At 40.2% G+C, this 18107-nt stretch overlaps 1 protein-coding gene across 6 annotated transcripts in view; it reads right to left on the reverse strand.

Moving 5' to 3' along the window:
• The window catches only part of LOC113645601 (BBX high mobility group box domain containing), a 41304-nt gene that overhangs the window by 22095 nt on the left and 1102 nt on the right, over positions 1-18107 (reverse strand). For 5 of the 6 annotated variants that reach the window (XR_007138898.1, XM_027151324.2, XM_047805276.1 and 2 more), the window contains exons 2-6: positions 16751-16832; positions 6333-6510; positions 4936-5193; positions 3007-3208; positions 235-302 (exon numbers count right to left, since the gene is read on the reverse strand). Coding sequence is in view for 5 of the 6 variants with exons in the window: in XM_027151324.2 (XP_027007125.2) it covers positions 235-302; positions 3007-3208; positions 4936-5193; positions 6333-6497 (693 nt within the window). In the remaining variant the exon portion in view is untranslated. The remainder of the gene's footprint in view (positions 1-234; positions 303-3006; positions 3209-4935; positions 5194-6332; positions 6511-16750; positions 16833-18107) is intronic. The other variant, XM_047805278.1, reaches the window with a different exon arrangement.

An 18107-nucleotide genomic window follows, 5' to 3' on the forward strand; every position in this document is an offset into this window, starting at 1 on the left:
GAATTGCTGTGGTCATTCCCCTACTGAAAAGCCTGATTTTGCAATACAACTAGATTTCGTAATGCAAAGGTAAATGGAATAACTGCTTGCCTTGGAGCTGATTCAACTTGTACCTAATCCAACCACTTAACTTGACAGTTTGTAAACCCAAGAACCAACCACGGTCCCTGTTCCAGACCATCAGCAATCTTTCGCAATGATAAAACCGACCGTGCTGTAGTGTTGTTGTCGTACCTCTCTGGCAGTCAGGGCGTGTTCTCCGGCTAGCAGCAGCATGCTCAGGCCACCCATCTTAGTTGGATCTACACACACAACATACATACAGGAACAACTCATCAAAGGTAATCACTGCCACTCAAAAGTATGTGGACAATAGATATGGACCATGATGCACTCTTCTAAAAGCATGGCGTTAACACATAGCTGTATCAGCCTCCACTCTTCTGAAAAGGCTTTCTACAAAAAGGATTTGGGATAGTGACGATGGGCTGTGATGTCTCTGCTGGCCAACACTGGCAAACCATATCTTTGTTAATGTTTGGGTCCTGTTAGTTCCAATGAAGGAAAATTGTCGTGCCACAGCACACAAAGCCCCTCTAGACAAAATCCGATTTTTTGGCACAACTTTGTCCACATACATGGGTCATGTTCAAGCATCAACATACACGTTTCATTCTGAAGGTATTGGAACTGTAAGGCGAATTCTTTTATATTTGCTATACACTAAAGACAAATTGGATTAAAGTCAATAGATGAATGAGACGTTATGTGACTTCTGACTTCATTTCCTGATATTTGAACTAGAATGTGTTTCTAGCCAAACACCAAGTTTTTCACTCAGGATTTTTTTGGTATTTGTCAAAACACATTTGTTGACAAAACTGTTGGATTCAATACAAAAACAAATATCACACTTCATCATTTGTTTGTGTGACTGGAGTTTTTGAAGGGATGTATTAAAACTGCCATGCGTCAGTCAGTAGAATAACAGTCTGGGGCAGGGCTTTAAATCTACAGGTGCAGAACAGCCAGGACAGGTATAACAGTTATACTACAAAATACATACTGAGAATTAATCTCAAACTGTAAATATGCCTAAGAGTAAACACACCAACCGCTTTATTAGGAACATCTGTACATTTATCCAGTTATTTAAATCAGCCAATCGTGTTGCAGCAGGACATTGCAACAAATCAACTTCATGGGCTTCAGCTAATGTTCACATGAATGAAAGAAAAAAAAACAACTGTGATCTATGATGGACTTTGGTATGAGATGGGCTGGTTTGAGTATTTCAGAAACTATTGATCTCCTGGGATCCTCGCACACAAGAGTCTCTCGGGTTTACACAGAATGGTGTAAAAAAAAAAAAGAAAAGCACCGCTGATAATTGAGGATAAAGAAAAGTTTGCACTGCGAGGATGGATACAGTAAGTCGTATAATTACTCTTTACATCTGTGATGAGCGGAAATGCATCTCACCATGCACAAGGCATCCAGCTTGAGTTGGACGGGCTACAACAACAGAAGACCACACTGGGTTCTACTTACCAGTCTTCAACTGTTATTCTCCTCGGGTGTCTCTCATCATCAAGGTGTTTCAGCTTGCTGAATTCTGTATAACCTCTAGAGACTGTTGTGTGTAAAAATCTCAGGAGATCAGCACAGATAACCTCACAGAGATCACACTTTTCCCCCCATTCTCATGTCTGATGTGAGTATTAAGTGAAGGTGCATTGAGCTTCTGTCACAGAATTGTTGGTGTATAGCTGTACCTATTAAATAGGACAGTGAGTGTATATTTCTTTGCTATAACCCGACAGACATTGATGGTCTTGGCTCAACATGAGTTTTAGCACTGGATTATACAGCTCTAGGATTGAACTGAAGATTTCCATCTTCTTCAACGTGTGTGTGAATGAACTGGGATACACAGAATATTTCATGCTCTACTACAGAGCTTCGTTTAAAGATCCTTGTACACACAGGAAAAACTGATGCAAGTTGCACTTTAATGAATACCAGAGTGAACGACTTAAAGCTTTCTTGGTGTGTATTGCACCTTTTTGCTCCTGTTTATGTGTAAAACTGTTCAAACTTTCTAAGCTCCTGGCTTTTAATGTTTGTATTCCTGTTAAATTTAGTGTTTGCTTAATACATTCCTTTCTAAACTCTTGTCTATTTGTTTCCATCAGTGTGCCAGCAATCATACTACACTTAAAAACTACACCTGTACATTAAACATTCGCTGATAAACTGCTATTCTTCCTGACTATGTAAATAAATGTCTGGCTTCTCAATAACCGTGTTCTCAGTGAAAGGTCAATAACCTGATGTGCACGCTTCCTTACAAAAGCTATGCATGAGCAGGCAATTAGACACTTTGCAAATCAATATGCATTCAGAAATCAGAGCTTTGTTTAGTCTCGGATTACAGACTTGGGCCTTGTGTCAGTTTTCCCTTCTCTGAATGTGTCGCATTCGGTCCTATCTCCTCCCTAGTCCTGTTGCTGATTTGTTGTCCTGTTGTGTTCACCTCTTCCTTGTTGGTACCTTATTTAGTTTTAAACCTTGTGCGTCTCTTTTTATTTGCAAAGTCTTGCAATTTGGAACATTTAATCCTATCTCTGGTTGCTTGTGTTTCATTGTGGTTGTGGACTAGTCTATTCTAAGGTAGACCCATCAGCCTGCCCTCTGCTATTGACAATAAGCATGATTATCTGATAAACACCGATCAGGTTAACAGTGAATTTAGGCACTAGAGAGTCCTACAAACCAAAGTTCACAGGTTGTGCAGTAGTCGGTTGCGAGTCCTATCATTTCTCACTCACAATAAAGACATAATAAACCAAATCCAAACCTTTAGAGTTAAAGGTTGTACCCTTGTTCCGATGTCCAATGCTTACCATAACTTTTTCATTCAATTCTGAAAGAAATTCCTGACTTCAGATTCTTCCTTATAATTCTAGTTCTGCAGGATGTATTTAGGTAGTTTTTGAAACCCACCTGCCATGGCGAAGTTTAGCTGTGGTGTGCTGTCGGTTTTGGGCACTTTTTTGGCAACAGAGATGTCCTTGGTGTTGTTGGAGGGCACGGACCAGGTCTTCTTCCGCACGTTACTCACTGCGTGAGTGGGACTCTTCACTGGCTTGCTGGTAGCAGGACACCACTTATAGCCTGGATTTGCTTTCATAAAGGCATCTTTATACTGCTCAACACACAGACACAAAAACAACCACAAGTACTACTGTGAGAAAAAGAAGAAATAAGAAATTGGAGATCAACATTAACCCCAGCCTTTCATTCCCCACTCAAAACCACATACCTTTACTAACAGTGTCATTGTACTGTGGTTGCTTAATAATTCATACTGGTCTCTAATATGCTTGGACTTAAGGTACTAAAATTTGATTTACAATCTCTGAGCACTTTATTATGAACATTATGCTAATACTGGGAAATAATAATACATTCATATTTCGTGGTATGGATTCTAAGAGATGTGTAGAAATATAACTGAGATTCTGGTCAATGTTGACATGACTGCATCACACAATTCTTGCTGATTTTTTTTTTTGTTGGTGCACCTTCATGCTGTGAATCTCCTGTTCTACCACATCAGAGATGATCAACTGGATTCAGATCCAGAGACTGGGAAAGCCAGTGAAGAACAAGGAACTCACAGTTCATGAAACCAGTCTGAAATGACTTTTGTTTTATGATAATACAGTGCATTTTCATGCCAGAAATAGCCTTTAGATGATGGGAAACTGTGGCCTTGAAGGGATGGAGATGGTCAGCAACAAATAGTCTGTGGTATTCAAGTGATGATTGATTGGTATTAATTAACCCAAAGTGTGAAAAGAAAATATTCCCCACACCACTACAACACCTGCACCAGCCTGCATTGTCAACACAAGGAAGGTCGGAGCCAGGATTAATGCTGTTTGTGCCAAATTCTGACCGTACCATCTGTGTGCCACGGCAGAAGATCAGACCAGACTATATATTTCCATCCTGAAGCTCCAGTTCTTGGTGACAGAAGCGAGACCCAGCATGGCTGTTGTAAAACTAGTCACGTCAAGGCTGGGCATCTTTTGCATTCTGAGATGCTTTTCCGCTCAACACAACTGCACGAAGAGTTTATCCAAGAAACTGAATTTACTGCCAGCTCGAAAAGGTCCGGATGTTCTCCGATGACCGCTCAGCAATGCCTTTCCATCTGCAGAGCTGCTGCTCACTATATGTTTTTCTTTATTGCACCATTCTGGGAAACATAAAACTCTAAACTCTGTTGTATGGAAAATCCAATATGATCATTCCAGGGTCAACATCACAGTGATCACAATGTTTACCTCATTCTGGTGGTTGATGTGTACAGGTGTCCTAATAACGTGCTCTCTCTTTGTGCGAGTGTGTGTGTGTGTGTGTGTGTGTGTGTGTGTGTGTGTGCGTGTGTGTGTGTGTGCGAGTGTGATTCCGAATAGTAAACAATTTCATTGTATCTCAATGTTTCACAATTTGTGCCTTGTGAATCATTTAAATAAATCTGCAGACACATGCGGCTCAATATAAATGCACATATTATATCAAAATAAAAATATCTGTATATACTTCCAGATACCCAGTGCTTTGTTTGTCAGGGGTTTGTAAAGTCTTTAATCTGACTAGAAGAATAAAGTAAATGACATGAAAAATGAGACTTTGAGCCTTAGGTTCTAGGGGAAATTAAAAGAGGCTTGATATACACTTTTCTGCCTAAACTTTAATACTAGTGGATAGATTTGTAGTTTATGAGAACATACAGTATATACTATAGACTCATATAACAATTATCTTGCATAATCTATAAACAAATCTTAATCAATCAGTCTCAAAGTCTGAAGGGTTGTTAAATTTGGAAATTACCACTGAACCTCGTGGGGTCTCTCTCACCTCCTTGGCCATGTCGGTGTATTTCTGCTTCTCGCTGGGCTCCAGCACGGCCCACCAGTCTGCCAGGATCTTGGTGGCTCCACGGTTGTCCAGTCTGGGGTGTTCCTGGCGAACCAGTGAACGGTGCCGCTTACAGAATAGCAGGAAAGCATTCATGGGCCGGCGAGCACGCTGTTCTGAAGAGTCTTCCTCACCATCATCCTCCATTGCCACACACTCAGGAGTCTGACTGCTGTGCTCAGGGCTCTCCAATGAAACCTGGAAAAATGCACAAACATTACCCATATTGCAGCTTTAGTACAGTTTACTACTTAACCTAATGTTTGTGATTGGGCTGCATACAAGCCAAACAAATACATAACTGATTGTCTGCCATCTGCCGGTTTATTAAAAATAAACTTCACTTGTGTCTGATCTGCTCTGTTTGTGACCTGTTGGATATCCTGCTTTCATTTAAAACACAGAGAAATGCACGATGAACGTGGAGGAGATCTTAAACATTAACCAAAACTGACAGAGTTATATCCATCCATCCTCTATACCACTTATCCTACTGGGTCTCAGGGAACCTGAAGCCTGCCCCAGGACACTGGGAGCACAAGGCAGGGTACAGCCTGGACAGGATCCCTGTCTATCCCAGGGCACAAACGCACACACTCTCACACACCCATTCAGACAGTACAGACAATTTAAAGTTATCAATCAGCCTACACGCATGTCTCTGGACTGGGGAAATAAAACGCAGATCATCCGACCCATACGTTATGTCATTTTTTTCTTCGACAGATTATAAACCATGACATGATAGAAGTTTATCGAGTGAAGCTACAGCCTCTTTTATTAATGAATACCCACTACTGTTCATTGTTCAGGCTATTAGCCAATCATATTACAGCTTCAAACCAACAGTTTACCAGGAAATAAAATAGACACATACATTCCTGTGAAATCCTGTCAGTAACCCTGCAAATATTCCAACATTTCTCAGTCAGCTTTACTGTACAATTCATATTACAGTGAATATCAGATCTAGTTTCTAAGCTTGTTTGGAGTGTCACAGTGGACTTTTTTGTTATTCTATTCCTCTGACTATAGACCATTTCAACCTGCTGGTGCTTTATGCTACTGTTTAGAATTGTTTAGGGTCACAAGGGAGTTAGGGAGAGAGGGGTTTTAGGCCAGGGCAGATACTAAAGAGACCCTCCAAAAAAAAATATCTTATATTTTATCAGTCAGGCAGGTTATATTTCATCAGTCCCTCAAATCAATTAAAACAATTATGCAGCAGTCAAGACTACAACAACTTTAAGGGACTGCTTGCAAGAATAGGCTTTTTCCTCTGACTGCAAATTATGCCGTTTGCTCAGCATTAAAACAACCTAAACTCAAAAAGGCACCTTCTCCAGCTCTTCCTCATCCTCCTCTTCCTCTTCCTCAGAGAAGTCCAGGGCCTTCTTCTTGGAAAGCAGCGGGTGCCACTGCAGGCACTTGCGTTTGGGCCTCTGCTTGCTGCTCACCTCGCCCTCCGCTGGCACCTCCTTCCCCCCTCCTCCGCCCTTCATGCTGCTGTTGACCCTAACAAGAGCAAAGGTCAGAGGTCAAGCTCAGGCTCCAACTACCAGCTCTTAAAAGAGGATTGAAAAGAGGCAGAGAGGCGTGACACACTTGTAATTACTTTGGCTCAGCTGAACGCTTTCATTTCTTTTTTTGGCAGAGCAAGGTGGCGCTCTGTGGCAGGGAAGTGTCGAGACAGGCTGTGATTTAAATTTCAAAAGCACGCAACAGTTAAATCTGAGGAAATCTCCCATTTATATTTGTTCGAACGCTTCCTCATAATGTCCCAATTGTGCCCACAATATCCCCTGGGCTTGAGTGAGGTGACATTAGTAAGCTTTGGCTTTAAAATACACTGACACACACACACACACACACACACGACACACACACACACACACAGAGAGAGTGAGAGATTCAGAGTTTATCTGCTGCAGGCTCGCTGCACCTCTACTGTATGTGACCTTTGCTAACACACACACACACTTTTTCTGCTAATGTAATCTCACACACACACACACACACACACACACACACACACACACACACACACACACACACACACAAAACCTATCACCCATACATTATCTGCAGTGCAGTGCTTAGCATAACCCCTGCTAAGCAGTATGCACAGTCATCTGTGACTAGCAGACATTTCACTGTTTTCTAGCTGGTTTTCCTCCCTGAGTATCTGCTGCCCTCTTGCTGTTGAATAAATCACTCCAGTAACATGACAGCTATTAATGACATCTGTGGCCTGAAATTTCTGTCCAATAAAGAAAGGAAGAAAAGAAAAGAAAGAAAGAAAGAAAGAAAGAAAGAAAGAAAGAAAGAAAGAAAAGTGCATGCAAACCTCTACTGATGTAGGAACCAACATCCAACAGTGGATTTGTTTCAGATCACTACTTGATCTCAGGTAGTTTTACTCATTTAATTACATGTCTCTACTGCACACTGCTTCAGTCACAAACTACACAGTACTCAGAACTAAACAAGTCTTGGTTTGGCTCAAAAACACCTGACTAAATCGAGGGAATTTTCAAAAGAAAGTAATACAAGATTTTATACTCATATTTTGCTTTAGAAATATTTATACACCACCAAGAGTCATGCTACATCACCTTTGCATCACTGCATACACCTGTTGTGTAAAATAAACAAACAAATAAATAAATAAATAAGATTTCAACAAATGGTACTATAATAGAAAACTATAAAACAATAAAATAAATGGCCTGATATACACTCGTAACTAATCTAACAGGAAAATGGTTATCAAATAGCAGTTTCACTGTTACACTGTCAACGGGACACACAGCACCGCATTTACTTACGTCGCAGGGTTTCCAATTGTGTTTTGATGGAAATGTTAAGCATAGCCTGGGGTTGTCAGTGTGAGCAATGTGAAATAATACTACTAGTGTTTATTGAGCATATGGCTCAAGCAACTGAAAAAAAATAGCTTATCCGAAGTTAAATACTGCTACATAGTGCCATGGCAGCTGCTGACAGACTCGCAACAAGTCACCTGAAAATGACTGCAGATTAAATCTTGCAATTGATTCCAATTCATCTTACTATATAAAGGTCAAGGCTGTTTTTATATCTGATGAATAACTGCAAGACGGGGTGACAAAAGGTTATTGGATTAGTCAATTTTGATTCTATTTGGGTCAACTTGGAGAATTAGCGGAATAATTCCATGAATGAAAATCAATAATTCTCCAATTGAGTGGATTTCACAGTCGAGGGACTGAATTCCTTAACCAGACTGACGTGAGATGGAGTCGGCCCTCTTCTTTCCAGCAGCTAGATAACAGAAACCGATGAACTGTAATGCTTCTTCTGCGGTTGTACTCTGAGCTCGTAAAGAAACACTGTTCCGATGCGGAGGAATTCCTTTAGAAAGTTGGAGACGTTTGTTTAGATTTCATCTTAAGCCTGTTAAAGGTGAAGTCCAAAATCCGATCCAAATCCAGGGATAGTAACATCTGAACAGCTTGAGGTGGTGAACATTTTGCTGACGGCATAAACAAGGGCAGAAAAATGTATTTCCACCATCGGGTTCAAGGCGCATTTATCTCTCAGAAATATCTCTCAAGCTCAACTGGGTGCTGGATTTATAAGCGCTTCTGCAGTCAATTGTAAAAAACAAACAAACAAACAAACAAACAAACAAACCCTGTGAGATCAGTAAGAGCACCAAGAAAAAACTCATGTTGATCACTTTCAACATCACCACCAACATTCACTTGTAAAGTGCTCAAATTAATACTGCAAAATCTTTTGAGAGTCTTTTTTGGTGGACATAATTTGACGGCGTTTGTGACGGAAAGAATTAACTTTTTTTTCGATATATATAATATCCTTGTGTAATCTTAGCCAAGTTGAACAGACTTGAATAGATTTTACTTCACGGTAATAAACACCACATATTTTCTCATTTTCCTCAAAAGAAAGCTAGGTATGTGCATATGTAAGGTGAGTGATAGCAGATTTACATGTGACTCGTCTCCGGCTTCGTTTGTATTGGGTGAAATTGCTGCTCTCTTTTGGAGTAATTTTGAGTGATGGCATACTCTAATATGGAGCATAAAGGTTGGCAGGTATAATATAATTGGAATAAAAACATCAATGGATAAGGTGGCCGTATCGTATCAAATGGTTACGATGAGAACATCATATTGCACAAGTCTAGAAACAAACCTTCACTCTCTAGGGTTAATTGTATGTACTGTAATTAGGCTACAATCGCAAAGATGGCAAAAGTGCCCCAAAACCAAGCTTTTTCTTCAAAGGTGACATGGATGTGTTACATATATGAGTGAACAGTAAAGAAGATAGTGAATCTAACATTCTCCATTCTGATTTGGGTCATTTTTATACATGGTACTGAAATCTGATATGTATCCAATCCGTGGCAATGGGACCTTGTCTGAAGAGGCAGCTCAGAATTCACGTGACTTTTCCGCCAATCCAGCTGAACATTCATCCTAATTTCACGGTACCAGAAAGGTAAGATGGAGGATAATAGTGAAGGACGATTTAAGTGGCAGGGCAGCAAGGTAACAGACCTCATAAATAAACATTTGGGGTGGTGATGACGAACAAGCAAAATTATGCAGCACATATCGCAAGCAACTCTCAAAAGAAATGCTGACTTCTTGCATACTGTGTGAATGTAGCCTTATTCACCAATCAGTAAAGATTAAAATCATCTGCCTAATGTTGTGTGGATCCCCCTTGTTCAAAAACAGCTCTGATCCAATGGGGTATGGACTCCACACGACCTCTGAAGGCGTGTTGTGGTATCTGGCACCAAGACATTACCAGCAGATCATAGAGGTTGTGAGGTTGGGCCTCCATACCCATAATCCCACATACGCTCGGATTGAGGTCTGGGGAATATTGAGGGACACTTGATCCTGAAAATCTTTGTCAAGTCTCTAGACAATTCCTGCAGTGTGTCACTTTGCTTTTTTTTGCTCAGACATTTAGGTACATGGTACACGTCAAACAAATGCCAGGGCCCAAGGTTTCCCAACAGAAGAGCATCACACTGCCTTCACAGATCTTCCTGGTGCCATCTCTTCCACAGGTAAGTGGCACACATTGCCTCAGCTGTCAACAAAAATTCATCAGACCAGACCACCATTATGCCATGATCCATTTCTGATGCTCAAGTGCCCAATGTAGGTGCTTTCTGAGGTGGACACAGGAGTCAGAGCGTTCATGCTGACAGGTCTACGCAGCCCCAAACACACCAAGCTGTGCTGCACTGTGCGTTGTGACACTATTCTCATTAACTTTTTCAGCAATTTGTACTGCAGTAGCTCTTCTGTGGGATCAGACCGGACAGGCGAGCCTTCATTCCCCACAAACAACAATGACACTTGTGTGCCTGTGACCCTGTCGCTGGTTCATCAGTTATCCTTCTTTGGACCATTTTTGGTAGGTACTAGTCATTGCATGCTGCAAACACGCCACAAAACCTATTATATTAGAGATGCTCTGACCCAGTCGTCTAGCCATCACAACTTGGCCTCTTCAAAATCACTCTTTGATGACCGACACTTCAGCTTCAGCCTAATACACCCACCCCTTTAAAGATGCCACTGTAATGAGATAATCAATATTATTCTCTTCACCTGTCAGTGGTTTTAAAGTTATGGCTGAACGGTGAGTCCTATCTAGCTCTCTTAGAGTTAAGTACCTTTAAGAAAAAAATAAATTATCACTCGAGGTGTTATTACAGTTAAATAAGCAACAATGGTGTGGTGATGCAATTGCCATGCCAAAACTGAAGAACAGCTTTAAAGTTTTTCGTATTCCTCTCATACCACAGCAATCACTTTATACTAGATTTATATATTCGTATATTTATTAATGAACAACCTGCCTTACATTTGATCTGTTTATAATTAGCTTTAATGTTGAAGAATGTCTGCAAAACAAGTTCTTTTTTAGCCTTTTTAATGTTTTTCTCTTGAAATGAATCTTGCACAAACAAACAAACAAACAAACAAACAAACAAATAGTCCATGGTTCTGGGAACCCATATATCCCTATATAAAACCTTCTATACTGAAGATTTTCTGGTTAATTTAAAGGAACACCTTTCCGTGATACAAAGTGATGACACTGGCGACTCCTTCCATATTATTCTATAATAAATAATAAAAGACTTTCATCACAGCAACGATTCTACACTAATAAACACACGTTTATAAGAAAGATGTAGGTTAAGTGTATTGTCTACCATACTAAAGTAACAGAACTGGATGCTAATGCAGATATGATAACATAATAGATTGAGTGCATTAATAAAGTCCTGTGCTTTGCATTGTAACGAGCATTACTGTCAGCGCTGCTGTTATATAAAACTTATCAATCAGAATTGCTTTGACCTAGAGTTTTATCTAGGATTGTTAGACACAAAACTCCTGAGGAAACCCTTTAATCCAGTCAGTCTATTTAGCAGTCTGTTGTTTGTGGTAGAACTGCAGACTACATCTCTGCACTGAGACAATGTCAATTGTTAAAGGTGGGGTCTCCGTTGTTTGAAAGCCAATGTTGACATTTGAAATCATTAAAACAAACACGCCCCTAACCTAAATGGGTCCCACCCCTGTATTTATAGCTCCACCCACAGCAAAAATGACACACAAGCATAATCATGCAAAGGACGGCATATATTAGTTCTGTGAAACAAAGCAAAACCAACGTTACTCTCCTATCGAGAAGGAAAATAGCGCCTCTGCGTCTTAAGTAAAGTTGGCCGCATATTCACAGATTGGAGTTTCCCGAGTCAGTTTCCCGAGTCTAACTCCTGAGCTAAACGCTGTTACTAGCAAAACGTGGTTGTAGCTGCCTCTCTACATTACTACGATAGAAAAGAGGTGTTAGTTGTGTAGTAACAGTGTTTAGCTCAGGAGTTAGTGACTCGGGAAACTCCAATCTGTGAATATGCGGCCAACTTCCTGCTCCTTGAAGTTCTCTCCTGCGCTGGAAAGCTGATCCTATATTAACACGAGTCTTATTAACTATATTAACCCCTACTTCTTGCCTTATCGTAAGTCTTTCATCGCTTTCTTTCTTTGTTTTTATCCTCCATGTTAATGCTAAAACCGCTTTCTGCCAATGTCACACATGCGCACTGAACACTCTCTCCGCCGCATATTGACAAACCCCGCCCCTTTCTGCTCATTGGCTACACCTTAGTTTTGTTTTTGTTTTGTTTGTCGGCCCGACTCAGTTTTCTGAAGCATTTCTCAAACAACGGAGACCCCACCTTTAAAAGCGCTACACAAATAAATCGAAATTGGAAAACAGTAGCGCTCTTTCTAGCCAGCATGTTTAGATTTTGATTTCTGTGTCCATCTTAGACGTATCGTGAACTTGTTTACAGACGGTCATTTGATGGACACTTGGTTACAGAACTCATATCAATGTTGGATTAGATTCTGAATCGTTGTAATACTTTAAATAAATGTGTCGGTTAAATGAGCAAATGCTAAGATATAATTGAACTATTAGAAAGTTACTGAATGGTCACTGGGAAATAGTCCTGTATACTTATTACTGTTTGCTGAGCCAAATGATATTCCACTCTACTCTCAGGTGTCACTCATAAGGGTTTGGAATAGACGTCATCTCTGGATGCATATCATCTAACTCTAACCTGGCATTACACCTCAAACTGTACTTAAGCTAAATCGTACACCTGACTTATTAAAATTGCTGTTTACACACCAGCAGCTGGTGCAATCAACTGTTGGATCAATTAGGTTCACTGTTCCTGCAATGCATCTATTTTCTACCTTTAAATAAGACAACTGAGTTTCGATTACATAGTTAAAGTTGCATTCTTTCTTCCATTCCCAAGTTCTAGATAACCCAATAAAAAAAAAACAAGGATCACACACTAAGACAGAATGCTTCTGCGTCTATATGTTCAAACTTTATTTCCCAAACACTGAAAGCCCGAATAATGACTTCAAATAGGAAACCATGTCAAATTATATATATATATATACAAACACACACACACACACACACACACACACACACAATATCTCCAAGATGAAGCTTTTTTACTTTGAGTTTATGACTGCTGAGAATATTTGATTATTATTAAAAAACCTTGAGGAAAAATGTATGAAATCAAGCATTCTGCAAATGACACATGTATGAGAGACTAGCGGACAGAATATGTTTAAACAGAGGTTTTTACAGAGTGTTTTCCGTCCGTTAAAACAGTTCAGAGCGGTTTTTAATGGACTACACTCTCAGGAAGCTATTCTGGAGTCTTCCTTTTTGACCCTAACCCCTTCAGATGTATTTAATGCTTGAGATTTAAAGTATTACTGCGATTTAAACCATATCAACCTGAATTTAATTTTACCCACTGAAATAGTCACGTGTCATCAAACTGTTCATCTATGCACTCAGACACACCTCCCTACCGACCAATCAGCTTTCACCTGATGCACAGCACTGGAGAGATGGACACCACATAGTTAGCTTGAGGAAGAATTCTAGTGAGGATCATGATTACCCATGATTCCTCTCTCGCCATGCAAACACGCATTAATGCAGAAGTATAAATCAGCCGTAACAGCCACGCTAAGTTGTTTTTTTAACTGTTTATATTCTTACTTAAGGAGATACATGAATAAAAACTTTTTTCATAACTACTTTTACTGGAGAAACAACAAATGATGCTCTGACCATCTCTGACAATAACAAGTTATGATCATAAAAATACAAATGTTTTTCTAACATAAAAGCCTGTATATATTGTTTGAGCTTTAAGACCGAAGTTCGAACATTGAATAAAGATTTAATAAAGGCATTATAATCTCTCTTCCCTGCCTTAAGTAAGAAATAGCAAAGCTAAAGACACAATAATTCTTTTAATCAGGAATTTTCAAAAATATTTTGTATATACATTATTCAAAATGTTATTGTTGAGATTTTTTATTTAAAAAGTTAGAATAAAACAAAGCCTTTATAAAGCACTTTAATTTATCATTACTCAAAAAAATGTTAACACTAGTCTGTATGTTTTCTGATACCACGATATAGAGACTACATGAGGGATACAGTCAATTAACCAATTATTAAAATCCCCAATAGGGACAACGCTACTTCGGTTTAATGACTGATGAATAATGTTGAACAATGTATTGCATTTTACATGTATTTACATTTCCCTCCATCACTTAGGCCAACAACGAGTGATCATTCTGGCAGCTCTTCTCCCATTGTGTACATGGGATATGCTACACGGCCAAAAGTATGTGAACACCCCCTTATTATTGTGTTCAGTGTAATGAGAACATCAGGTGCTTACAAGGGCATGTGGTAGCCTAGTGGTTAAGGTGTTGGGCTACCAATCAGAAGGTTGTGAGTTTGATCCCAGGTCCACCAAGCTGCCACTGTTGGGCCCCTGAGCAAGGACCTTAACCCTCAATTGCTCAGTTGTACAAAAATGTGATAAAATAAGTCTCTCTTGATAAAGGCGTCTGCCAAAATGCTGTAAATGTAAGTCACTTTGGTCAGAGCAAGATGGAGATGTATCGTCACTCTTAAATACAATAAAGCAAAGCCTTTTTCTTTTTTTTAACTCTGCTTCTAGAAAACTAACAGCAAGAGTGTTTGTATAATGCCGTATTTGGTGCAGGGAATTAGCTTGTAAATAAACAAAAGCCTGACAAACACGTCACCACAAGTAATGTGGTCTATATAGTACATGTGGTCTATATAGTACCTGTAACTCTTACATGTCAACAAATGTTGTATTTCAATAAGTTGCTATGGATACCAAACATGTAATAACTGAAATTGGCTTCTGAGATGAGTAAACAATCAATTTCAACATGTTCCCGTAACTACAGACATTACTTGATTCCACCATGTTTTCTCCTTGACACGCCTCCAACTTGAAATCTTTCCTACTCATAATTACGACTCTATGTTGAGATTCACACGCGTTCAACTCGTAAATCCGATTTTATGACTTTAAAGCACTAAAACGTTGTCAGTAAACTGGGTCATACAGAAGAGCTCTGTATCTTAAAGCATGGCAGTCATATGATGCCAACTTTGGCATTTCTGCCATGCTAGCTCTGCCCTTGTCAAGCATTAAGAAGCAACAAAATCTCATCCATGAGTCTCATCACCTGTCTTGTGTTGCATCACTATCTCCAACTGCCACTGGATGCAACACCAGCATGAGGAGCTCCATGAAATGAGTTTCCATAGCCAAGCAACTGTGCACAAGCCTAAGATCACTGTGAAATGCCAAGTGCCGGCTGGAGTGGTATAACGCACACCACTACTGGACTCTGTAGCAGTGAAACGTGTTCTCTGGAGTGATGAATCACGCTTCGTTATCTAGCAATCTGATGGAGAATACTTCCTACCGGGATAGATAGAGCCAATAAAGTTTAGTGGAGGAGGGCTAATGCTCTGGAGCTGTTTTTCAGGGATTGAGACAAAGATATCGAGCATGACAATACCCCTATGCACATGGTGAAATCCATCAAGACATAGTTTGATAAGTTTGGTGTGGAGGAAATCCAGTGGCCTCAAAGACCCCCAAACTCACCCAACGAACAAATCTTCTTGTCCTACATCAGTGCCCGACCTCACAAATGCTCTTTTGAATGAAAGGGCCCAAATTCTCACAGATACTTTCAAAAAGATTCCCAGAAAAATGGATGCTTTTACAGCCAATCGATATTAGTTCGCATTGTGTTAAAACAGGAAGCCCAGCAACCTCATATTGGTGTGTTAGCCAAGTTAAGGCCACATACATTTGGCCATATTGTGTCTAGTAAGTTTTGTTGGTGAAAGTATGTCTTCTTCTTAAAAGTGAGTACAATTTAAAATGTATGGTTAAAAATCAAAGACAAATATCTGATTTAAAGGGTGTTTCAGGGATTTGTATGTATTTGTTTTTTAATCCTATGAACCTGGAACATTCATTATTTAATAAGCATATTATTTGAGATCACCATGAATTATTCTGTAACTATAGATTAATTAGGAAGGTTTGTAGTCTAAGAAATGCAAGTCAGAGCGTTTAAAACGTTAAAATAAACAATAATGTATGTAAAACTAGTAATCCTGAATTCACCAGCATTTCATTTCACTAACAATGACATTAGCAGTCTGTCTGCGCCTTGCATCCATTAATTATTGCAATAGTATCAACATGATCATATAGGATTACAGAAGGATTCAATCATAATCTACCCTAATCTACTTTGAACAGTAAGTTATCACTGAAAATAAAAGCATGCGTTTCTTCTGATGCTAAGCGAATGTGCTGTGTGTTCAGCTGAAACAGAAAAAAGGGGTGTTATTGTGCATATACACCCATGTATGAGATATATACCATCATCATATAAGAGGAAAGATTACACAAATTGTAATTTCTGGTCATTTGCACCGTTCAACAGTGACTTTGGGCTACTTAACATAGAAAACTGTAAACAGACACTACGATAGACTGATATTTGCGGTCTTGCTTTCTGCAGATGTCTTACCATGAATTTTTTTTAGACCTTTTCACCTGACTGCATAATTCCTGTGTATTCATGATTAGGTTAGGTATGAGCGTATGATTGTGATATGCGGTAACGATTAGGTGATCTGTGGCCAGGCTGGACATAAAGTTGAAAAGGTATAAAAGAGCCCACATGGTGTTTGAGATCAAAACCAAAACATGGCATGATCGGAAGGTGTTACTTACTTAATCACAGACTATGGAAATGCTGGATTTGTAAGATGAAGATGGATCTGTCAGTCAGGCTGTGACATGCGATGATGGTGACCTACAAAAACACACACACACACACACACACACACACACACACACACACACACACACCTCGTCCTCAATGCAGGAACTACAGCCTAATGCAGCACACAGTGGCTGTCAGCGACATTTTAAAAGGACATTTCACCTCGTCGTGTGTGTGTGTGTGTGTGTGTGTGTGTGTGTGTGTGTGTGTGTGTGTGTGTGTGTGTGTGTGTGAGTGAGAGAGAGAGACGTGCAGCGATGAAGCTACTAACTATGGATGGCTTGTTCATTTACTATCGATGAATCGTAAAGTAACCGATGCCGAATCCCGGAATCGGTTCATTACCTGCTCGGTGTGTGATTGGATAAACCGGACGCTGAACGAGTGTTTAGTTTTGCAGGTAGAGAGACCGGTGCAAGCCAAGTGCCCTCAAGATCAGCGTATCAATCATGAAGTACATTAAAAGCTCCATATATCACCAATTTTTGTTATATTTCCACACAAGAGTCATTATTTAGGCCAAATGAGCCCTAGTCAAATCGTGCTCGCTTTTACATCTCGGTGCAAAATGTCGATCTGGGGTCTGACAAGACAGACAAGCCAAAGAGAGTCCATCTTGCTTTAGGGAAAACGAAGCAGAAATCTCACTCCTGTCAAACTCCTGGCGGAAAAGAAAAGCAGACAAATACCTGCTCCTTCGACCGGTTGTGTGGTTTTGTTAGTTATAACGAGTTTTCAGTGAAGACTTTAGTGCCGAGGCGCCTCGACAGGTCTCTCCAACTGAGTCGCAGCGAATAAAAGTAGCTCGCTAGCTAGCTTTAGCTCACTGATGCGAACTGCTGCTCTGCTCTCCGAACGTGTCAGGAGCAGATCTCGAGGAAAAGCCCTGTGTTACGAGGTCTTGCTCGACATCGTGTCACTTTTGTAACTTAAACTTCGTGCTAGATTGACCGTATTGGTGATCTGTTCACGCGTGTTCACCGGCTTTTTAGTGTTAAGCTGACGGTATGATGAGGGGAAGTGCCTCCGTTCTGTGGCTCTGATGAGAGCTGCTTCTCGGCTTGGTGTCGTACGTGTTGTCGCTGTGCTTTATCGTGTACGCTCGGGTTCACGTAGAAAACACTTGCGTGTGTTTGTGCTCAGTCTGACACGCCAGCAAACGCAATTTGGGTATCATCGAATCCACTGTAGGGAACGGTGTTGAGTCTCGAAGCTGTCTCGCGCCGCACGGTGCAACAAACTGACACGAAAATTCGCACCGAATATCCGCGAGCTGCCAATAAATCCGCACTGACGCTGTTTAGG

This window comes from Tachysurus fulvidraco, chromosome 20 (genome assembly GCF_022655615.1).
Source record: "Tachysurus fulvidraco isolate hzauxx_2018 chromosome 20, HZAU_PFXX_2.0, whole genome shotgun sequence".
Taxonomy (NCBI): Eukaryota; Metazoa; Chordata; class Actinopteri; order Siluriformes; family Bagridae; genus Tachysurus; species Tachysurus fulvidraco.